General features: G+C 61.1%; 2 protein-coding genes and 1 pseudogene across 2 annotated transcripts; all 3 read left to right on the top strand.

The window, feature by feature from the left end:
• Nucleotides 1-5277: 5277 nt before the first annotated feature.
• On the top strand, nt 5278-7401 carry LOC116542870 (mastin-like). The gene is made up of 4 exons (XM_032268029.1): nt 5278-5782; nt 5918-6192; nt 6714-6874; nt 6976-7401. The coding sequence occupies exons 1-4, from the start codon at nt 5697-5699 to the stop codon at nt 7141-7143; spliced, it is 690 nt and encodes a 229-aa protein (XP_032123920.1). The 5' UTR covers nt 5278-5696; the 3' UTR covers nt 7144-7401.
• Nucleotides 7402-11827: 4426 nt separating this feature from the next.
• LOC116542888 (mastin-like) lies at nt 11828-13984 on the top strand. The gene is made up of 5 exons (XM_032268071.1): nt 11828-11995; nt 12200-12380; nt 12588-12853; nt 13298-13461; nt 13551-13984. Exons 1-5 carry the CDS (start codon nt 11935-11937, stop codon nt 13713-13715), a joined length of 837 nt encoding a protein of 278 aa, XP_032123962.1. The 5' UTR covers nt 11828-11934; the 3' UTR covers nt 13716-13984.
• A 2284-nt stretch (nt 13985-16268) lies between these two features.
• On the top strand, nt 16269-20182 carry LOC116542896 (annotated as a pseudogene).
• Nucleotides 20183-22898: the final 2716 nt, after the last annotated feature.

The raw sequence follows: 22898 nt of genomic DNA, 5'->3' as shown, positions 1-22898 counted from the left end.
GCGTGAGCCACCGTGCCCGGCCCCATGAGTAGCCGTCCTCTACTCCTTTGCTTTCCTAATAAGCTTGTGTTCACTTTAGTCTATGGACCCCCCGAATTCTCTCCTGTGAGAGATCCAAGAACCCTCTCTTGGGGTTTGGATTGGGACCCCTTTCCTGCAACAAAGCATTCTCCTGCCTCAGCTTCCCAAATAGCTAAGACCGCAGGTGCGTACCACTATGTCTGGCTAATTTTTAATTTTTTTTTTTTTTAAGAGATGGGGTCTCCAGCCTGGCCAACATAGTGATACCCTGTCGCTCATAAAAATACAAAAAAATAGGCCGGGCGCGGTGGCTCACGCCTGTAATCCCAGCACTTTGGGAGGCCGAGGTGGGTGGATCGTGAGGTCAAGAGATCGAGACCATCCTGGTCAACATGGTGAAACCCCGTATCTACTAAAAATACAAAACATTAGCTGGGCATGGTGGCGCGTGCCTGTAATCCCAGCTACTCAGGAGGCTGAGGCAGGAGAATTGCCTGAACCCAGGAGGCGGAGGTTGCGGTGAGCCGAGATTGCACCATTGCACTCCAGCCTGGGTAACAAGAGCGAAACTCTGTCTCAAAAAAACAAAAAAACAAAAAAATGAGCCAGGCATGGTGGCACGTGCCTGTAGTCCCCGCTACTCAGGAGGCTGAGGCAGGAGAATCGCTTGAACCCGGGAGGCGGAGGCTGCAGTGAGCCGAGATTACGCCATTGCACTCCAGCCTGGGCAACAGAGTGAGACTCCATCTCAAGGGAAAAAAAAAAAAGAGATGGGATCTCACTGTGTCGCCCAGGCTGGCGTCAAACTCCTGATCTCAAGTGATCCTCTCGCTTCAGCCTCCCAAAGTGCTGGGATTACAGGCGTGAGCCACCATGTCTGGCCTCTGTGCAGGCAGTGACTCACACCTGTAATCCCCGCACTTCGGGAGGCTGAGGCAGGATTGCTTGAGCTGAGGAGTTTGAGACCAGCCTGGGTGACACAGTGAGACCTTATCTTTGCTAAAAATTAGAAAACTAGGCGTGGTGCGGTGGCTTACACCTGTAATTCCAGCACTTTGGGAGGTGGAGGCCGGCAGCTGAGGTCAGGAGTTTGAGACCAGCCTGATCAACATGGAGAAACCCTGTCTCTACTAAAAATACAAAATCAGGTGGCCTTGGTGGTGCACGCCTGTAATCACAGCTACTCGGGAGGCTGAGGCAGGAGAATCGCTTGAACCGGGGAGGCAGAGGTTGCGGTGAGCCAAAATCACGGCACTGCACTCCAGCCTGGGAAACAGAGCGAGACCCCATCTCAAAAAAAAAAAAAAAAAAAAAAAAAAAAGAAAGAAAGAAAGAAAAGAAATTAGCTGGGCACGCCTGTAGTCCCAGCTACATGGGAAGCTGAGGAGAGGATGGCTTGCGCCTGGGAGGTGGCATTTGAATGAGCTGAGATCATGCTACTGGTGACAGTAATGGCCTGGGAAAAGGAGAGGGGAGGGGGGAGAGGCGAGGGGAGGAGAAGAGAAGGGATAGGAAGGCCAGGTGCGGTGGCTCACGCCTGTAATCCCAGCATCACTTGAGGTCAGGAGTTTGAGACCAGCCTGACCAACATAAAGAAACCCCGTCTCTACTAAAAATACAAAAGTAGCCAGGTGTGGTGGCGGGTGCCTGTAATCCCAGCTCCTCAGGAGGCTGGGGCAGGAGAATTGCTTGAACCTGGGAGGTGGAGGCTGCAGTGTGCCGAGATCGTGACACTGCACTCCAGCCTGGGAAGGGGGAAAGGGGTTGAACTGGTTGTGGTTCTGCAGGCTGCAGGGGCATGGCATCAGCATCTGCTTGGCTTCTGGGGACGCCTCCGGAGCTTCCCACGGGGGCGGGGCCGGTGGTGGAAGGCCGAGGGGAAGTCAGGGTGTCCACGGGGAGGGAGGAAGCAAGAGACAGGGACCGAGAGAGACCAGGAGCCAGACCGAGTGGGTTGGGTGGTGCTGACCCGGGTTTCCAGGGAAAGGAGATCTCAGGCGGGAAACACTCACTGCTGTGGCTGTGGGTCACGGGAGCGTGTCCTGCTGGTCACTCGTGATTGCAGGGCCTGTGACAGAAGCAGCTGGTCAGGCATGGGCAGGGCAGGAGAGGGCTCCACAGCCCGCACACCAGGAGTGTCGGTGACCATCAGGTGACGGTCGGGCGGTTGTTAACTGCGTCACTAAAATAATAATTGGTTACAGCCGGCTCCCAATAGGCAGCAAACACCTGAACCCGGTGTTGGCCGCTTCCCGGGAAGGTCTCGGGAGCCGGTGAGCAGGTGGGGGCAGGCACACTAAGAGGTGACCGGCGGAGTGTAACTGGCCCGTGACCTTCAGGGCACGTGCGCTGGTCACAGAGAGCTCCTAAAGTGAGGACACGCACAACTCCAGCAAACGCACCACACACGGTCCCCTCCCAAGTGCCAGCAGGCCCCTGCACGTGCAGACAGCCCACGCATGGGCGGAATCACGGGAGAAGGGACGAGAGACCCAGGAACCATTCCAAACTATGAGGCCCCAAGTCAAAGGTCAAACTGTGGCCGGGCGCGGTGGCTCACGCCTGTAATCCCAGCACTTTGGGAGGCTGAGGCGGGCAGATCACGAGGTCAAGAGATCGAGACCATCCTGGCCGACATGGTGAAACCCCGTCTCTACTAAAATACACAATTAGCTGGGTGTGGTGGTGCATGCCTGTAATCCCAGCTGCTTCGGAGGCTGAGGCAGGAAAATCGCTTGAACCTGGGAGGCAGAGGTTGCAGAGTCGAGATCTCGCCACTGCATTCCAGCCTGGCGACAGAATGAGACCTCGTCTAAACACACACACACACACACGCACACATGCACACACACACACAACTTGTCTTTCAAGTTGCCTGCTTGGGCCCTTTCCACGTGTAGTTGCTTTCATTTGGTTCCCGCTCTAAAGCTGCTTATTTTTATTTATTTATTAGTAGTATTTTTGAGACAGGTTCTCACTCTGTCACCCAGGCTGGAGTACAGTGGTGTAATCTCGGCTCACTGCAGCCTCCACCTCCCAGGTTCAAACGACTCTCCTGCCTCAGCCTCCTGAGTAGCTGGGGTTACAGGTGCCCGCCACCACCACACCTGGCTAATTTTTCTTTTTTTTTCTTTCTTTTTTTTTTTTTTTTGAGACGGAGTTTCGCTCTTGTTACCCAGGCTGGAGTGCAATGGCGCGATCTCGGCTCACCACAACCTCCGCCTCCTGGGTTCAGGCAATTCTCCTGCCTCAACCTCCCGAGTAGCTGGGATTACAGGCGCGCGCCACCACGCCCAGCTAATGTTTTGTATTTTTAGTAGAAACGGGGTTTCACCATGTTGACCAGGATGGTCTCGATCTCTTGACCTCGTGATCCACCCGCCTCGGCCTCCCAAAGTGCTGGGATTACAGGCTTGAGCCACCGTGCCCGGCCTTAATTTTTCTATTTTTAGTAGAGACAGGGTCTCACCACATGGGCCAGGCTGGTCTCGAACTCCTGATCTCCAGCGATCCACCTGCCTCAGCCTCCCACAGTGCTGGGATTACAGGCGTGGGCACTGCGCCCAGCCTCTAAAGCTTTATGATAAACGATCACTCCTGCCCTAAAACGTGCCTCAGTCTCTCCTTCTGCCGTATACCCCTCCATCGAGTGTTTTCTTGGGGGGAGGCCAGAACTGGGGTTGCTGCAGACCCACACGGATTGGCTGCCGCGCGCAGACCTGGAGGATGCACCCCCCTGGCGAGCAGATGCCAAGCTGGATGAGCCAGCAGATGCTGGCTGTGCTGGGGGGAGGAGAGACAGCCGGGGAGAGGACTGTGGGGGCTGCACCCTCTCTCGGCTGTCCTGGGGCTGCTCTCTCACAGACCCCAAAACCCCCATCCTAGCCCAGCGCTGCCAGCCAGGGGAGGGCACCGGAGACCTGATGTGGAGTCGGGCACTGGGTTCTCTCCCAGTATCTCAGGTGGCTTCGGCCCCTCAGCATCTTCGCTGGGGGCTGCTGCCCTCGGGCAAGCTGTGATGCCACATGGCCGGGGCAGGGCCGGGCTGGGGTTGGGGAAGGTCTGTGGTTCCGCTGCCTCCTTCATCTCCGTCTGCGGGGCCAAGAAGGGTGTGGGGTGAGGCCGAGAGTGGCCAGGTGGGGTCTAGCACTGTGAGTCGCCTCCAGCAGCATCCAGATGTCCGGGGACACGGGTGCTGGGGGCTGGCGGTAGAGGGCTCCTGGGTCCTCACCATCCTCTTCCGTGGGGAGCACGAAATACCGGGGTCCTTCAGGGTCTCAGAGACAGATTAAAGGGGATTGTCAAGTCCCTCATTCCTCAGAGCTGCTGACAAGTCCAGGCTGGGCCATGTTTTCTTTTTCTGTTTTCTCGCTCTCTTTTTTTTGGGACAGAGTCTCGCTCTGTCACCCAGGCTGGAGTGCAGTGGTGCAATCTCCACTCACCGCAACCTCTGCCTCCCGGGTTCAAGCGAGTCTCCTGCCTCAGCCTCCTGAGTGGCTGGGATGACAGGCGCCCACCACCACACCTGGCTAATTTTTGTATTTTTAGTAGACACGGGGTTTCACCATTTTTCCCAGGCTGGTCTCGAACTCCTGACCTTGTGATTCACCCACCTTGGCCTCCTAACGTGCTGGGATTCCAGGCGTGAGCCACCATGCCCAGCTGGGTCATGAGTTCTTGCCTCCACCCCAGCACCTCCAGGCAGCAGAAGGTCCTAGAGAGAGGTCAGTGGACCGAGGCCGCTGGTGGTGCCCTGGGCTCGCGACTCGCACCCTGTTCTGGATCTGGTTCTGGCCACCCCCAGCCATCGCGTGTTATTTTGGGGAGGTGGACATTTTGGGCCAGGGAGAAGAACGGGCTCCAGGTGCCAGGAAGTGAATCCTTCATTCCCCAGAACGGTGGGTGTCCCAGGTGAGGGTGAGGGAGGGGAGCTGGCTGGAGAAGAGGGGTGGCCGTCCTGAAGAAGGCGCGCCCCTCCCTCCCCAGCTGGGATGCTGCCACTGCTCCTTTCGCTGCGTTGACCATTTCTCAGAACCCCCCTCAGGGGTGGCCGTGGTTCATGCAGTGTTTCTGTGCCCGGGACCCGGTCCCACCGGGTGGAGCTCAGCGCTTGGTCCTATCTGCCCTCAGCACTCTGAGGTCTGTTCCTGAGTGTGCCCAGGAGGGGCTGCCCTGCCCGCCTACTTCCTCTGTCTGAGAGATAAATGGGCTCTGAGGCAGGCGGGGAGGAGGCGGAGAAACCTGGGGCAGGAGGGCGCAGCCCACTCCGAACCCCCTCTCCATTCCCAGAACCCAGCTGGGGCTCAAGTCGCCTCACCCCAGGCCCCGGGTTTCTCCCCACAGATGCTGTGGCTGCTGCTCCTGACCCTCCCCTGCCTGGGGGGCGCTGTGCCCGGGAACCCAGTCGAGTCCACCCCACCCGATGCCCCGATGCCCAGGACCCCGTCCCTGTCCTGCCCCGGGCTCAGAGCGCCAGCCCTGGGGGCTGAGAGGACCGTCTGGTTGCCGGTCTGTCCTGGTGTCCTGAGCTCTGGGAAGACCCTCGTCCAGCCCCCTCAYGGCCCTCCCTTGCCTCCCCAGAGCCCGGTGCGGGGCGTGAGCAGGTGGGCATCGTCGGGGGCTGCGACGTCTCGGCCAGGAGGTACCCCTGGCAGGTCAGCCTGAGGTTCTACAGCATGAAGAAGGGCAAGTGGGAGCACATCTGCGGGGGCTCCCTCATCCACCGCAAGTGGGTGCTGACCGCTGCCCACTGCCTTGGGCCGTGAGTGTGGCTTGCCTTCCCCTCGGCGGGTGGGAGTGGGGGTGGGGACAGGCAGGTGTCCGGTGTGCCGGGGGCCCCTCCCAGGATGCAGGGGAAGCCCAGCCTCACTCTGAGAGCGCCTGCTCCTCTCCCCAGGGAGGAGCTGGAGGCCTGTGCGTTTAGGGTGCAGGTCGGGCAGCTGAGGCTCTATGCGGACGACCAGCAGACGAAGGTGGCCGAGATCCTCCGCCACCCCCAGTACAATGAGAGCCTGGCTGCCCGGGGCGGCGCGGACATCGCCCTGCTGAAGCTGGAGGCCCCCGTGCCGCTGTCCGAGCGGGTCCACCCCGTCTCGCTCCCGCCTGCCTCCCTGGACGTCCCCTCGGGGAAGACCTGCTGGGTGACCGGCTGGGGTGACATCGCGGGCAACCGTGTGTATCAGGGAGGCTTGCTGGGGAGGGATGAGGGGGCTGGGTCTTGCGGAAAACCCCTCACTCTGTGTCCTCTGGGACCCCCTTTGCGAGCCAGTGATCATGGTGCCCGGGTTTTGGACAGGGTGCTTCTGTAACAGACGTCAGGGACCGGGACTCGCTCTGGGCAGGCGGCTCCAGCTGCTGCTACAGACCCGGCATTCCCCGGCTCCACTCTGCCAACGGCAGCCGAGGCTGGGCTGCTCCGCTGTGGACGGAGGGTCTGTCTGGGGTCCCGAGCCCGCGGCTTTGCCCTGCTTCCGAGAGGAGCCCTGTGTCCTGGCGCTGGGCTGGCATCCAGACCCTCAGTGGTCGTGTAGGCAGATCCTGACTCTAGTGGACTTGGGGAAACTGAGTCACTGGGTCAGGATTTGGGGGTGGGGGCTCCTCTACATCCTCTGCTGAACGTCAGGGAGGCCCGCATGGGGTGGAATGAGGTCTCTGCTGTAGGGAAGAGGCTCAGGTCCACGTTCTCCCCGCAGGGCCGCTGCCCTGGCCCTACCAGCTGCAGGAGGTGGACGTCCCCATCGTGGGGAACGAGGAGTGTGACGGGGAGTACCGGAACCAGTCCCTGGACAGCACCGGCAGGGTCATCCAAGACGACATGCTGTGTGCGGGGAGTGAGGGCCGGGACTCCTGCCAGGTGGGACCCCAGTCCTGCCCTGCCTCCTCGGTCCCCCGCCCACCCGCCCCATCGCTGTGGGTGCACTTGGGGGCTTTGCTGAGTGCTGTCTCTCCCCACAGGGTGACTCTGGGGGCCCCCTGGTGTGCAGGTGGAATTGCTCCTGGGTCCAGGTGGGGGTTGTGAGCTGGGGCTACCTCTGCGGCAAAGGGTACCCCGGCGTGTACACCCGCGTGATGAGCTACCTGTCCTGGATCCGCCAGTACGTCCCTCGGTTCCCTGGACCCTAGCTGGGGTGCAGTGGGGTCTGCACACTCCCGGAGACCCCGTCATCCTTGTGGACACCCCTGCTGCTCCCCAGTCCCAGCCTCGGCCTCCCACAGGTCCGCACCCTGAGAGCCTTCTGCTCCTCTCCAGCTTCTCAGGCGTTTTCCTGCCGGCAGGGGGCTGGGGAGCAGGGGAGGGGAGATGAGCCGGGCGTGGGAACAAAACCCTGGCCATCCCAGGCGACTGCTTGTGACTTGACTATTAAACGGTGTGGAAATGGCTCCGGGTCTGTGGCGTGTGTCTGGACTGTGGGAGCAGCTGGGGGTCACCGAGGGGGCTGGCCGGGCTTGGCTGCAGGCCTCGGTCTCTCTCAGGCCAGGCAGGAGAGGGATGGACGCTAGGGCTGCGAGGGGTCCACTCACGTCTGTCAGGGCCATTGACACTGGAGCGCCAGTCCCAGGCTGACCGACTTCTCCCTCCGTCCCCTTCCCAAAGCTACCTCCCTCCTAGAGCCCCCAGGCCCCTTCCCACCAGCAGGGTCCTCCTGCTCCCGCAAGATGCGGCCCTGAGAGCCGCTGGCGCCGTGCGCTGGTCCCCATGCGCCTGGCCCTCCACTCCCGGACAGGGTTCCCGGCCAGCTCTAGGCTTTCTCCTTTTCTGGCACAAATTCCTCTTTTTTGAATTTCAAAAGTCCTAAATTGGCTGGGTGTGGCGGCTCACGCCTGTAATCCCAACACTTTGGGAGGATGAGGTGGGCAGATGACCAGGTCAAGAGATCGAGACCGTCCTGGCCGACATGGTGAATTCCCCGTCTCTACTAAAAATACAAAAATAGCCGGGCGTGGCCGGTAGTCCCAGCTACTCAGGAGGCTGAGCCAGGAGAATCGCTTGAACCCGGGAGGTGGAGATCACGCCGTGCACTCCAGCCAGGGCGACAAGAGTGACACTCCTCAAACAAAAACACAGAAGTCCTAAGTCAAGTTTCTCTGGTTTGGGTTCTGCAAATGTGACCCCAGATTTGCAACCCCGGAGGTGCTTCCAGCAGAGGCTACATGGGGCCACAGACTCCCATGACAGCCACAGCTTTCCTGGGAAGCAAGGGTCCCATGGGTGCCTCTGGATTTTCTGGCTGTAACGCCTTCTGCTGGTCACCCTGGACAACTGGCCTGGGGCATATGGAGGTGCCTCTGAGTGCCCGGAGCCCGAGATTTTTGGGGGATGCTGGTGGAAGCAGAGGGTTCTAGGGTGCTGGAGAGGGCCCTGGGGTGGAGAGGTCCTGGGGTGGAGAGGGCCCTGGGGTGGAGAGGTCCTGGGGTGGAGGGGGTTCTGGGGTGGAGAGGGCCCTGGGGGGTGGAGAGGGCCCTGGGATGGAGAGGGCCCTGGGGGGTGGGGGCAGCACAGTGGGGAGGGGCGGGGGGCTCAGGGCCCCCATCCGTAACCTGCCTGTTCTCTACCTGATTCCAGGCCCCACCCTGGCCCCTTGTCCCCTGGGAACGTCTGGGACAAAGGGCTTTAGTGGGAAGAACCTGCTCTCTGCCTGAGTCGGGCCGAGGGGTCCTGTCCCCGTACCTGGGGCTGCATCGGCCTCACGCTGGGTGGGGTGGTTGTGGCTCCTAGACTCTTCGGTGATGCAATGCGGTGGCCTGGGGCAGGGGCTGGGGGCAGCTGAGCGACACTCTTGGTTGCCGCCATCTGATTAAGCTGTTTGAACCCAGAGCTCAGAAGTGGGTGCTGGGGCTGCTGAGCCGGCAGAGCATGGGTGTTCAGACAGGCAGGTGGGGCCACGTCAGGCCCGGAGAGCCACTCCCTCCCCGTCGACCTGCAGGATGTCCGCCCCGCAGACTAGACGGCCCCTGCGGGCATCCTGGGGGTACCCTCCTGTGCAGGCCCCAAGAGTCTCAGGCAGAGCCCAGCTTTGTGGGACCTGCCCCAACACCAGTCCCCACCCACCAGTGCCAAAATGTCACTTTGGGAGCCCACGTGGCAATTCCAAATCAGAAGGCTCCAGAGCTGACCTCCCTCCTACCGTGCAAAGAAATCTTTTGGAGAGAGCTGGAGCCTCTGCCGCGTCAGCTCCCAGGGCCTCTCACGGCCATTTCTTCCCACTCCCCACGCCCGCCCCTGTATCCCAGATACATCATAAGTCGGGAATACAAGGCTCACGGAGGGGTGCACAGACACCGCCCTGCACCCCAGGCATGGAGAAAGCAAGCCCCTTTCCCACTGCTGGAGGCCTGCTGTGCGCCCCCTCCAAATCCAGATGGTGAAGCCCTAACCCTCTGCGTGATGGTATCAGGAGGAGGGTGCTTCAGGAAGTGAAGCCCTCAGAGGCGGGACCCCAGAGAGCTCGCTCACCCTCCCGGCACTGGAGGCCGCAGAGAGAAGGCACTGTCTCTGAACCAGGGTGTGGGCCCTCACCAGCCACCAACCACGCTGGCTCCCTGATCTGGGACCTCCATCCTCTGGGGCGTCAGGAATGAATCCCTGCTGTGTATGTGCCACCGGGCTGTGGCACTGCTGCGGCCTCTGGAGCCGGCTAGGACCCCACCCACCCCTCCAGGCACAGGTGGCCCAGGCCTCCTCCCAGGCCAGGCGAGCTGTCTCCAGGAGGTCTTTGCTGACAGGAAGGCCTGGGGCTGAGCCGGCTCCCTGGGGCAGGGCAGGGCACCACACAGGGAAAGAGCCTAAAATTCTCCCACTCGCTTCGTGGGAAGAGCCGGGCACCTTGGCCGTACGTTGAGTGACATGTTGGAACAGGGAAATCCGTAGAGGCAGACAGAAGGTTCGTGGGGCCGGGGGAGGGGAGTGACAGGGACAGGAGGCGGCAGCCGACGGGTGTGGGATTCTTTTCAGAGCGACAAAAATGCCGAAAGATTGGGAATGATGATAGCCGCGTGTCTGAATGCACGAAAACCTACGGAGCTGCACCTTTTACATGTCTGGATTGTAGTTTTTTGTGAACTCAGTCTCAATAAAGCTGTTTAAAAAAGCCCATATTAACAATAAAAAACAAAAAGAGCAGGCCGGGCGCGGTGGCCCACGCCTGTAATCCCAGCACTTCGGGAGGCCGAGGTGGGCGGATCACGAGGTCAAGAGATCGAGACCGGCCTGGCCAACACCGTGAAACCCCGTCTCTACTAAAAATACAAAAATTAGGGGGGAGTGGTGGCGCGCGCCTGTAATACCAGCTACTCGGGAGGCTGAGGCAGGAGAACTGCTTGAACCCGGGGGGTGGAGGTTTGCAATGAGCCGAGATCATGTCCCTACACTCCAGCCTGGGTGACGGAGCAGGGAAAAAAAAACGTAAAACTACAACGTGAGCCCCATGAGGAGCTGTTGGACACGGGCCCCCCAGGAACCCCTCCCTGTACATTGAACATTGGGGTCTTCCAAAGGACAGTCACCAGGGCCCTGTCTTCCCAACGTAGGGTCTATGGCAGGACCACCCTGGGCATGTGAGGTTTTTGGAGTATGGGGAGCCCCCCTGAGGGTCTTGGCAGGGGTGGAGGCTCTCTGCTCAGGTGGTCACTGGTTTGGGTGGGGCCCAGCAGTGGCAGGGTCGGCACTCACAGGTGGCCAGGTCGGACACTGCCCACTGGCGTTCTCCACCCTGTTCCCTCAGCTCCCAGGTGCACTGCTGATTGGGGGCGTCTCCCAGGAACAGGGAACTCCCCAGTCATGGTGATAATCCCCCCCCTTTTTTTTTTTTGAGATGGAGTCTTGCTCTGTCACCCAGGCTGGAGTGCAGTGTTGCGATCTTGGCTCACTGCAACCTCCATGTTCAAGCAATTCTGCTGCCTCAACCTCCCCAATAGCAGGGATTACCGGGGCCTGCCATCACGCCAGGCTAATTTTTGTATTTTTAGTAGAGACAGGGTTTCACCCTGTTGGCCAGGCTGGTCTTGAACTCTTGACCTCAGGTGATCCACCCACCTTGGCCTCCCTAAGTGCTGGGATTACAGGCGTGAGCCACTGCACCCGGCTGACAGTCCCTTCTTTGCTTCCTCTCTGGCTGGGGGGGATGAGGTGGAGCACCACCTCCTCAGAGATCTCACCAGTCCTGGCCCTTGGGCTCCCAGGGCTGACTGCTGAGGAAGCCAGGGAGCCTTCTTCTCCAGGGCCCATCATTGCCCGGTGTCCCGAAAGAGGCAGGAAGAGTGTGGGAACCCGCTGTCCCTGCCCAGTCCTGCCTGCAGGCTCTCCCACCAAGGGGCCCTGTCCCCCGATTGGCTGCCTCCGCCTCTCACCAAGCCGGGCCCTGCAGCTCTCCCTGGTAGGTGGGAGCCATGGGCTCTGTGCCAGGCCCACAGGAGGAGGCAGCAGCCCACGCCCGGCCCCGCCTCCCAGGGAGGACCTGGACCGCATACCACGGAGATGGAGCCCAGGTCAGCCCTGGCTGTGCCGGGCTGGCTCCTGCCGGGAGGGGGCTTTCCTGAGCATCGGCAGCCTGGCCCAGCCCGGGCATCTCCCATGGTGTTGAGCACGCCTCCAAATGCCCCATTCAGTATCAATGTTGCCACCTCCACCATAAGCCTCTACCAGGCCTGGTGCAGATCCCAGCTGAGACGTTGATGGACTGACTTGGGAGGAGGGAAGCCCCGCCCAAGGGTGCACAGGCCCTGCCACCAGGTATAAGGCCCCGCCCACTTCCTGGGCTGAGAGGATAAAGGGGGCTCAAGGCTGCAGAGGGCAGAGAGGCCGGGAAGGCAGTGCCAGGTTCCTCTCAGGCCTCCCAGCACCCCCACCCATCCCAGACCCCGGGGTCCCGGTCCCAGCACCCCTCACCCAGCCCTGTGCTCCCCCCAGCCCTGCAGATGCTGTGGTTGCTGTTCCTGCCCCTGCCCCACCTGGGGGGCTCCGTGCCCATGTTCCCCGGTAAGTCTTGGCCCCATCCAATGCTCCCAGTGTCCTGGGACCTGCCCCCAATCCCAGGCCTGCGCTGACTCCGGTGGGTGGGTGCTGACCAGCCCCTGGGAGCCGCCTGCTCACCCTGGGCTCTGGGGGACGGCATGGGGGAGGCCACGCTGACTCCGGGCAGGGCTCCTGGGCCCCTCACAGCCCCTCTCGCCACATCTCCAGATCCCAGGTCAGGAACTGAGTGGGCGCACACCGTAGGGGGCCACAGTGCCCCTCCCGGGAAGTGGCCGTGGCAGGTCAGCCTCAGGACCTTCAGCAAGGAGCGGGACCAGTGGGAGCACAGCTGCGGGGGCTCCCTCATCCACCCCCAGTGGGTGCTGACTGCGGCCCACTGCACAGCACTGTGAGTGCTCACCGGGAGACCGGGCTGGGAGATGGGGGCGGGAGGAGGCCGAGGGGGAGGGCCGTGTAGTGTGGCGGGCGGTGTCCTGGGGTGGGAGGAGGCTCAGGTTCTGGGAGCTGTGGCTCCTTCTGACCCCGGGCTGAGACCCTGGACGTATTCCTGCTGTACGGGGGCCCTCTGGCCTGAGAAGCAGCTGGTCTCCCCCAGGGACGCATCGGAGCCACAGACATACAGGGTCCAAACTGGACAAGTGACGCTCTATCACCGCGACCGGCTGACGATGGTGGCCCAGATCATCCTGCACCCCAAGTTCAACCTAAGCCTGTTGGCCTGGGGGGGTGCCGACGTCGCCCTGCTGAAGCTGGAAGCCCCTGTGACGCTGTCGGAGCTCGTCCACCCGGTGTCCCCGGCCCCCGACTCGCTGATGCTCCTCCCAGGGATGAAGTGCTGGGTGACTGGCTGGGGGACCCTCGGTACGGTCAGGGGACGGCGGGGGAGCCCTGGGCAGAACTCAGGCAGGTGCGTGGGGCCGGCAGGGGCGTGCCTGGGCCGCAGGTGGGCTGCAGGACCTCTGGCCGCCTGCTGCAGGCCTCACCCCCACCAGGAGGCATCTTCAGCTCTGGTTTAAACCTCGGCAACAGCCACAGGAGCCGGAGGCCATTTCTCAGTCAGCAATCGCCATTTTTTTTTGTTTTTTTTAGACGGAGTTTCACTCTGTCGCCCAGCCTGAAGTGCAGGGGTGCGATCTCGGCTCATTGCAGCCTCCACCTCCCGGTTCAAGCGATTCTCCTGCCTCGGCCTCCCGAGTAGCTGGGACTACGGGCGCCCGCCACCACGCCCGGCTAATTTTTGTATTTTTAGTAGAGACGGGGTTTTGCCATGTTGGCCAGCTGTGCTCACCCAGCCCCTCCCCACAGGGTCGCTGCCCCCAGCCCACCACCTGCAGGAGGCCGAGGTCCCCATCGTGAGGACCCAGGCTTGCGAGAGGGCGTATCACAAAGGACCCTCTGCCCACGGCCAGGACACCGTCATCAAGGCTGACATGCTGTGTGCGGGGAGGAAGGGGCAAGGCTCCTGCCAGGTGAGACCCCAGCCCTTTGTCCTCAGTGTTGGGTGTGGGAGTGGCTTCACCGTGGAGCCGCTGTCCCCTGACCGTGTCCTCCCCTACAGGGCGATGCTGGGGGCCCCCTGGTCTGTTACTGGCTGGACACCTGGCTCCAGGTCGGCGTGCTGAGCTGGGGCATGGCCTCCAGGCCCAGGGACTACCCTGATGTCTCCACCCGGGTGATGTCCTATTCATCCTGGATCCGCCAGCATGTCCCACTGGAGCTTTGAGGAGCCTCTGGGAACCCGGGAGCTGACCTGCCCTCCTGGCCTCCCCGCCTGGCCTCCTGCTGCCTTCCCCCTTCCGCCTCCAGGCCCTGTTCCTGCCTGCCCCACCTGACTCCAAAGCAGCCCATCCTTCCCTGACTTAGGGGTGAGGCTGCGGCAGCAGTGGGGGCTCAGAAGTTGGTGTCCTGGGGATGTGGGTGGGTTGGGGAGGACGCACCCAGGGACCTTGCCTTTTGCCTGGGTCTGCCATGCTATTAAACCGTGTGAACAGCGGCCTCTGAGTCTCTGATTCTCTCATGTGTCCTGGGCTGTGATGAGGGCTCAGGGCCAGCCGGGAGTGACTGCCCCTTCAGGCCGGGCTGAGGGCCCGCGGGAGGGCGTGTGGTGACTGCCTCATTCTGGGAGGGCTCAGCCGCCGTCCCTGGCTTCCCACAGCCCAAGGATGAGATGGCTGTCCTCTCCCCAGCAGCCATCGCTGGCTGTTTCCCTCCTTTCCCTCGCTCCCCCCAGTCTGTGACATGAAACCCAGCCTCACTGCACCCCAGTTCCGACACGGAGCCACACTGCAGGCCCTGAGGCTGCTCCCTTGGCCGGGTCTTCTCCTTGGGGCTCCCGGAGACTCAGGGTCGCTGAGGACACAGCCTCCCTGAACTGTGGGTCTCCGTAGAGCTGGCTGCCCTGGAATGAGGGAGACCCCAGCTCTGCCCCTGAGCAGCTGCTCCTCCACCTCTCCTCTCCAGGCAGAGGAACCGCCATGGCATGGGTCCCCGCAGCTGCCCCTAAGACCCAAAACAGGACACGATGGCCCTGTCACGGCCACAGCCTGGGCACCACGCGGCCCTGTGGTCCCAAAGTCCCTGCCTGCTGAGCTCCGGCCACCCCCACTTATCAGAGAACAATACTCTCTGCCCCTAGCGGCCCCCACTTTCAGGGAGATGGGAGCACCCCACCTGGTGGGTTTCTTGGAGCCACCGGGAGGCCCCTGCCACCTCCCTGCTGAGCCCTCCTGCTCCCCCGGCCCCTCCGAAGTGGGGGACCCCCCCCACGGTCTCCACAATATGGGCCCGAGGACAGCTTCCTCGGGGGTCTCTGCATCCCCTCCTGGCCCCATTAGGATTCTGGATTCTTCTCCGGGCCCAGGTTTCCTGGGACACCGGGGTTGGAGGGGCACCTGCATGGGCCACAGGGCCCTTGACCCAGGGTGGACCTCGGTGTCCCCAGAATGGGCATCAGATTGGGTGTCTGTTATCAGGGGCCTTGGGGGAAACGGCTGAGCAAGGTCAACGAAGAAACGCCAGGGAAGCCACAGCGGCGCCTCCTCTCTAGCTCTGGGTGGCTGCGTCCCCGCCAGCTCCCCCACCAGCCCCAGGCTGGGGCAGGACGCCCTGGCCCTGAGTTAGACGGGGCAGGGGGTGTGGAGAGTGGCTGCCTGCACCCCCGGGCCCCAGCGGGAGGGTCCCCCTGGGTGCTTGACACTCTCAGGCCCAGCCACCCGTAAGCTTTGAGGATCAGAGGGGATCGTCCGTCTGTCTGCCAGTCAAGGGGCCGGGAGACTCACTCACCTCCTCACCTCTGCCAGAAAATTTTGGCTTTTAGTGCCAACTGCCCCACCTCATATGTGCCCCCAGCTTGGTGTGCGGTGGGGTGGGGGTCGTGCAGAGATCGGGGAGGGCCTTAAGACTGAAGAAAGGGATTCCGGAAGATTTTTGGGGCAAGTGGGGGCCGACGTGGGAGAGGGAGGGAGGGAGGGGGGAGGGGGGAGTAGGGACGGTGGGCCTCAGGGAGCATGGGGGTCAGGCTCCCTACACTCTGGGCAGGATGTGAGCCCCCAAACCCCCTTTCGTGAGCTCTGGCTGGGGTCCCAGCACCCCCTGGTGGAGGGAAGGGCTGGAGCCGCCAGGCCTTTCTCACGTGGCCTGTGGCCTCCTGTGCGGTTACCCAGAGGAGGGGCAGCTCTCGCCGGGGCTGGGGCAGAAGCCACGCTGCAGGACGTGGGGCGCCCTGAGTCCTCGGCACAGACACCGCGTCCAGCTCTCCCCGCGGGTCCTCCCCACTCCTTCTTCCACATCTGCCCTCTGTCCCTCCCCTCACTGCCTTTCCCCTGCCTCTGCGGTTGCGGGTCCTGGCTCTGTCCCCGAAGCCCCTGCTCCCCGGGAGGACCACGGCTCTGGTGCCACCACACCTCCGAAGCTCTTGCCCGAAGCCCAGGGTGCAGCCGGCCCAAGTCCAGGACGGCGGTTCTATCCCCTGGCCCCTCCGGTCCCCACTGCACAGGTCTCTCTCCTGTCTCTGGGTCATAGTGCGCCTGTGGTCCCAGCTCCCCGGGAGGGCTGAGTGGGAGAATGGCTTGGGCCCAAGCAGTGGAGGCTGCAGGGAGCTGTGATCGAGCCACTGCACTCCAGCCCGGGTGACACAGCCACAGCCTGCCTCGACTGTGTCCGGAAGGTCTGAGGACGGAGGACCTCACCCCAACACCCACCATGGAGGCGTCTCCACATGCAGGCTCCAGGCTGAGCTGCCTGGAGGGCATCTGCAGAGTGGGCTTTGCCAATCGTGATGGGCACTGCCATGGTGGGCACCTCCCTCGGACGATCTCCCGGGCCTGTGGTCTGTCCTGGGAGAGAGCTGCACCTCCACATGGGGCCACCCACGGCCTTCATGGCCGTCACCTTCATGCTGCCATGCACGGACTGATGGAAACCGCCCCAGGGACCCCATGGTGGGACGCAGAGGCTTGCTGCTGCCTCGGGCTCCCTCCTGCATCCCAGATCTGAGTTTTCCTAATGGCCCTGCCCTCCAAACCAGTTGCTGTGACCTCCTGCGGGAGGAACAGGCAGACTCGAGGGCCCCAGCACCGCCGCATGCTCCCTGCCCTCACCTGCCCCTCTCACCCCTGTCCTGCCAGCCCAGGCTGGCGGGTGGGTGGAGACGTGCAGTGTGGGTGGGACAGAAGAGTGGACGGGTGGAGACGCCTCCCGGACCTGGGGCCGCCACAGGGCCCCACCTCCTGCTGCCCTCCACCTCTGGGGGAGGATAAAGCTCCGAGGGGCCGGGGAGAGAGCTGTGGAGTCCTGGCATGGTAAGGGTGCTGTCCCCTCCCTGACGCCTGTGGGCAGCTCCCCGACCCCACCCCGACCCCGGGTCTGAGCCCCCAGCCCGCACTCCAGGCTGTCTCCCTGCAGATGCTGCTCCTGCTCTTCCTGGCCATCTTCTCCCTGGGGAGCTGCAGCTCCGGGAGCCCCGGTGTGTCCCGGCCCACACGGCCCTCCCTTCCCAGAGGCTCCAGCCCTGACCCAGGATCCAGGGGACATGTGTACAGTCCGGCTCCAGCCTGAGGGTGGGCACAGGCTGAGGCTCGGGTGTCTGAGGCCAGGCTCCCTGACCTCCTCCTGTTGCTCCCAGCGCCTGTCCCCGAGAATGACCTGCTGGGCATCGTGGGGGGCCACAACGCCCCCCAGGGGAAGTGGCCATAGCAGGTCAGTTTGAGGACCTACAGCTACCACTGGGTGTCCTGGGTGCACATCTGTGGGGGCTCCCTCATCCACCCCCGGTGGGTGCTGACCGCCGCCCACTGCATCTTCCGGTGAGTCCCGGGCAGAGACCCCAGTGAGGGGAGGGTGGGAGTGGGGCCGCCCCAGGCCAGTCCCCCTGAGAAGCTGGGGTCCGTCCTCCCCAGGAAGGACACTGACCCGTCCACCTACCGGATCCACGCTGGGGACGTGTATCTCTACGGGAGCCGGGAGCTGCTGAATGTCAGCCGGGTCATCGTCCACCCCGATTTCTCTGTCTTCTTCCTGGGGGGATATATCGCCCTGCTGAAGCTGGCCACCAGCGTGAGGACAACAAAAACCCTCGTGCCGGTCGCCCTGCCGTCAGCGTCTCTGGGACTCACTGGAAGTGACAACTGCTAGACCACAGGCTGGGGAAGGGTCGGCTTGTTCGGTGGGAGCCAGAGTGACGCGGGGCGGCACTGGAGGGGTCCCGGCAGGGCTCACGAAAGACAAGCCCTTGGTTTGCACCTTTTTGGGGTTCTCTTGCTAGGGCTGGGGTGCAGGGTTCAGGTGAGCTGGCCTAGGGATACCGGCTCGTGAAATACAGGTGGGAGAAGAGAACACCAGCATTTGGGGCGGGTGGGAGGAGGCGCCGACTCTGTGCTGTGCGTGTGTGTACAGAACACGGGTTTTACGCACATTCTCGTGGCGAGGCATTTTTCTTCGTTTTGTGGAAAACGGAATGGGCTCACAGAGGACAGGAACTGACCCGTCCATCCCTCCCTCCACTGACGGCTTCAGAGACCCTGAGGCTTTCTTCCTCACCTGCTCCCAGCCTTAATTTTTTTTTTTTTTTTGAGATGACATTTCGCAGTCAGGCTAGGTGGCTCACGCCTATAATCCCAGCACTTTGGGAGGCTGAGGCAGGCGGATCACAAGGTCAGGAGTTCAAGACCAGCCTGACCAACATGGCGAAACCCCGCCTCTACTAAAACACACACACACAAAATTAGCTGGGTGTGGTGACACGCGCCTGTAATCCCAGCGACTCAGGAGGCTGAGGCAGGAGGATCACTTGAACGCAGGAGGCGGAGGTTGCAATGAGCCCAGATCATGCCTCTGTCCTCCAGCCTGGGTGACAGAGTGAGACTTTGTCTCAAAAAAAAAAAAAGAGAGATGGCGTTTCACTCTTGTTGCCCAGGTTGGAATGCGGTGGTGCGATCTCGGCTCACCACAACCTCCGCCTCCCCGGTTCGAGCGATCATCCTGCCTCAGCCTCCCGAGTAGCTAGGATTACCGCCGGGCACCACCACGCCTGCACAATTTTGTATTTTTAGTAGAGACGGGGTTTCTCCATGTTGGTCAGGCTGGTCTCGAGCTCCAGACCTCAGGTGGCCCGCCTGCCTTGGCCTCCCAAAGTGCTGGAACTACAGGCGTGAGTCACCGTGCATGGCGTGTTCTTTAAAAGGCAGTGCCCGGTGTTGTTACTGAGAGCGTACGCCCCGCCTCCCTCTTCTAGAGCATGTGTCTCGTCCCGTCTCCCTTTTCTCCTAAGTTAAAAGGTACTGGTGGACAGGGGTGGTGGGGTTGGTAGGGGAGTGAGCACCGTGGTTCGTGCCTGTAATCTCAGCACTCTGAGAGGCTGAGGCAGGAGGATCACTAGAGCCCAGGGGTTCAAGACCAGCCTGGACACACAGGGAGACCTCATCTCTACAAAAAACTTAAAAAAATACATATTGGCCAGGCGCAGTGGCTCACGACTGTAATCCAAGCACTTTGGGAGGCTGAGGTGGGCAGATCATTTGAGGTCATGAGTTCAAGACCAGCCTGGCCAACATGGTGAGACCCCGTGTCTCCCAAAAACACAAACATTAGCCGGGCATGGTGGTGTGTGCCTGTAATCCCAGCTACTTGGGAGGCTGAGGCAGGAGAATGAGTTGAGCATGAGAGGCGGAGGTTGCAGTGAGCAGAGACTCAGCCATTGCACTCCAGCCTGGGGACAGAGAGATCCCATCTCAAATAAAAATCAGCTGGGCATGGTGGTGCGTGGCTGTGGTCCCGGTGACTTGGGAGGCTGAGGCTAGAGGATGGCTTGAGCATCACTCGAGCCTGGGAGGCTGAGGCCGCAGTGAGCTGTGGTTGTGCCGCTGCTCTCCCGCCAGGAATCTCCATTTTGAGTTTTTGCAGCTTTACAAGTGGAGCCCCTTTGACTCCGCCACAGGCCGTGTAGGTCCTGAGCTGAGGCTGGGGGCAGGGAGGGGTTCTGTGTGGGGCTGGCTGGGGGACCCCCTGAGCCACTCCCAGCACCCGAGGCCTGTCTCCACAGATATGCTGCCGCCTCCTTACCGCCTGCAGCAGGTGAAGGTCCCCACGCTGAGCAACGCAGACTGTGAGCAGCGGATCCACGACGCTTTTCCTGGCGCTGGAGACAGAAAGTTCATCCAGGACGACATGATCTGTGCTGGCTGCACTGGCCGCCGCACTTGGAAGGTGAGACCCGGTGCCTCTCTCCTGCCATCTCTTTTTCCACCTGCAGCCCCGAGGCTGGACTGGGATGTGCTGGTCCTGGGTGTCTCCGGTCAAGCTGGGCATTCCCTGCTCTGCAGGGCGACTCAGGCAGCCCCCTGGTCTGCAAGAAAAGAGGTACCAGGCTCCAGGCGGGAGTGGTGAGCTGGGGATTTTTCAGCGATCGGCCCAGCATTGGCGTCTACACGAGAGTCCAGACCTACACGCCCTGGATCCTGCAGCAAATGCATCTCTAAGCCCCCAGCCCCCCAGCTCCCCAGGAATCCAGCTTCCTCCCCCAGGCCCCTCCGCTCCCTTGCCCCTCAGTCCCTTCCACCTTTTCAGACCCATCACCTGCCTCCCTCTCCCTGGGAGGAGGAGGTGTGGGAGGGGCTTTGAATGCGGTGAGGTTAGGAATGGAAGCCCCAGAGGCAGTTTGCAGTAGTCTCACTAAACCTTTAGCAAAGCAAACCAGAAAGTGGCCAGTGTTCTTGAGTGTGGGTGTGGCTGGTGGGGCAGTGACTGGGGGCTTCCTGAGGGGGGTGCATCTGCTCTGGACAGTGGGGCTGTAGAAATGGCTGCTCCAGGCCGGGTGCAGTGGCTCACGCCTACAATCCCAGCACTTTGGGAGGCTGAGGCAGGCAGATGGCCGGGTCAGGAGACGGAGACCTTCCTGGCCAACGTGGTGAAACCCTGTCTCTACTAAAAATACAAAAAAATTAGCTGGGCATGGTGGTGCTGCCTGTAATCCCAGCTACTCAGAAGGCTGAGGCAGGAGAATCACCCAAACCAGGGAGTCAGAGGTTGCACTGAGCTGAGAATTCGCCACTGCACTCCAGCCTGGACGACAAAGACTCTGTCTCAAAAAAAAAAAAAAAAAAAAAAAAAAAAAAAAAAAAGCTGCTCCAGACCAGGCATTCATTGGTGGTGGAGGGACATGATAAACCGGGTGGCAACAGCAGGGAAAATAAGCTCAGTGATGACTCTACTGTCGGGGCCCAGCTCCCAGCCCAGCCCTCCACTAAAGTGTGGGTCAGCCCCACCCCAATTCATCCATCTACCATCCGCCCACACATCTACTCACGAAATTCATCCACTCATCCAACCACCCATTCAACCACCCATCCATCCACCCATCCACTAATCTATCCATCCATCATCCACCCATCCACCTACCAATCTAACCATTCATCCATCCATCCACCCACCTATCCGTCTGTCCACCCATCTGTTCATCCATCCATCCATCCAACCATCCACCCATGAATCTATTCATCCATCCATCCATCCATCCATCCATCCATCCATCCATCCACCCGTCCACCATTCTGTCCATTCATCCTTCCATCTACTAATCTATTTACTCATCCATCCATCCAGCCAGCCACCAGTCTAACCACTCATCCATCCACTAATCTAGCCACATATCCATCTATCCATGCATCCATCCATCTGTCCATCTGTCTGTCCATCCATCCATCTGTCCATGCGTCCACCCACTATTCTATTCGCTCACCCATCCATCCACTAATCTATTCACTCATCCCCCCCACCAATCAATCCACTCATCCATCCACCTATCCATCTACCCATCCACCCATCCACCCATCCATCCATCCACTAATCTATTATTCACTCATTCATCTGTCCACCATCCATCCACTAACCTATTCACTCACCCATCCACCTATCCATCCATCTGTTCATCTGTCTGTCCATTCATCCCTCTGCCCATCCATCCACCCACTAATCTATTCACTCACCCATCCATCTACTAATCTATTCACTCATCCACCCATCCATCCACCCACCAATCTATCCACTCATCCATCCACCTATCCACCTGTCCATCCATCCACTAATCTATCTACTCATTCATCCATTCATCCATCCACCTATCCATCCAACTATCCACTAATCTATCCATGCGTCCATCTATTATCCATCCCTCCACTAATCTACTCACTCATCCATCCATCAATCCACCCATCCACCCACCAATCTATCCACTCTTCCGTCCATCCTTTCTTCCACCCTTCATCCCTCCCTCCCGCTAGGTCTGTGCCATCATTGCAGAGGTTTGGGGTACCTGGTCTGGGGCAGACTCCCTTCCCTCAGATAAGCTGTGGATAAAGCAAAGTCCACCCCCACAACCTCCCCTTGTCCCCACACAGGGTTGCCCATTCCAGACCCTGCTGTGGGCCCAGTGGCTGCCTTGATGCTTCCTGGCATGCCCTGCTGGTCCCTTGGGCATTTTTTTCAGTGGGGCAGTACTTCTGGAAGTTCCTTCTCAGTCCTTTTGCATTCAAATGCTTCTGAACCCCCCGGGCACCTCCTCCAGCCCCGAGAGGCCTACCCAGTGCCCAGGGCCTCTCCGGGGCGCAGCACGGGAGGCTTCAGGGAAACCCATGCCTCGTGTAGATCCTGAGTTGCCGGGCCACTATTTGGCCAGGGGCACCAGAGCATTTAGCACCGGGACCTTCCACATGGCTCCCCTGTGCCCGCCTCAGAGAAGCTCTGGGACCAGCACTGGGCCAGGGAGGCTGCCGGGTTGTGGCAGGACGCCAGGCGCCCTCGACCTGAGATGGGGAAGTCTCCATTCTCCTTCCTTTTGTACCCCCCAGCCCCAAGGTGGGGGTCAGGGGAGGCTGAGAAGGCCCCCGAGCACCGGAGGGCTGGCCACACTCTCTTGCTGGAGAAAGGGGCTTCGTGGAGCAGCTGGTACTGGGAGGGGTGTCCGGGTCTGTCCTCTCTGGCTTCACACTGTGAGTGAAGCAGCAGGAATCTTGTTTCTCTTAGCTGTCTCTCCCACCCCGCCTGGAGAGAACTACACAGAGCAAGGGCTGGGAGCCTGGGCTTCCTGATGCAGAGGAGGGCCCCTGTGCTGAGACAGTGGGGTGCATCAGAGCCTGTGGTGAGGGCTTCTGTGGGCCGTGCCTGAGGCAGGATGCAGGTTGGGCAAGGGCAAAAGCCCACCCCCTGCAGGTCCCTTTTGCAACGTCGCAGGTGGAGCCAGACCCAGGCAGGTGCCGGGGTGGGCGCTGTGGCAGCTGGCACTGTGCCAGTGTCCACCAGGTCCCCACAGAACACTCCAGAGGCCCAAAGACCTGGGCCAGGCCAGGAGTGGCTCTGAAGGCCCTTTGCCCACGTCACCTGCCACACGACGGCTGTCCCCAGCACCCTCAGCATG

Source organism: Sapajus apella, unplaced genomic scaffold (assembly GCF_009761245.1).
Source record: "Sapajus apella isolate SASKATOON/1434 unplaced genomic scaffold, GSC_monkey_1.0 scaffold175, whole genome shotgun sequence".
Lineage (NCBI taxonomy): Eukaryota > Metazoa > Chordata > Mammalia > Primates > Cebidae > Sapajus > Sapajus apella.
This window is presented reverse-complemented; position numbering and strand designations above follow the sequence as displayed.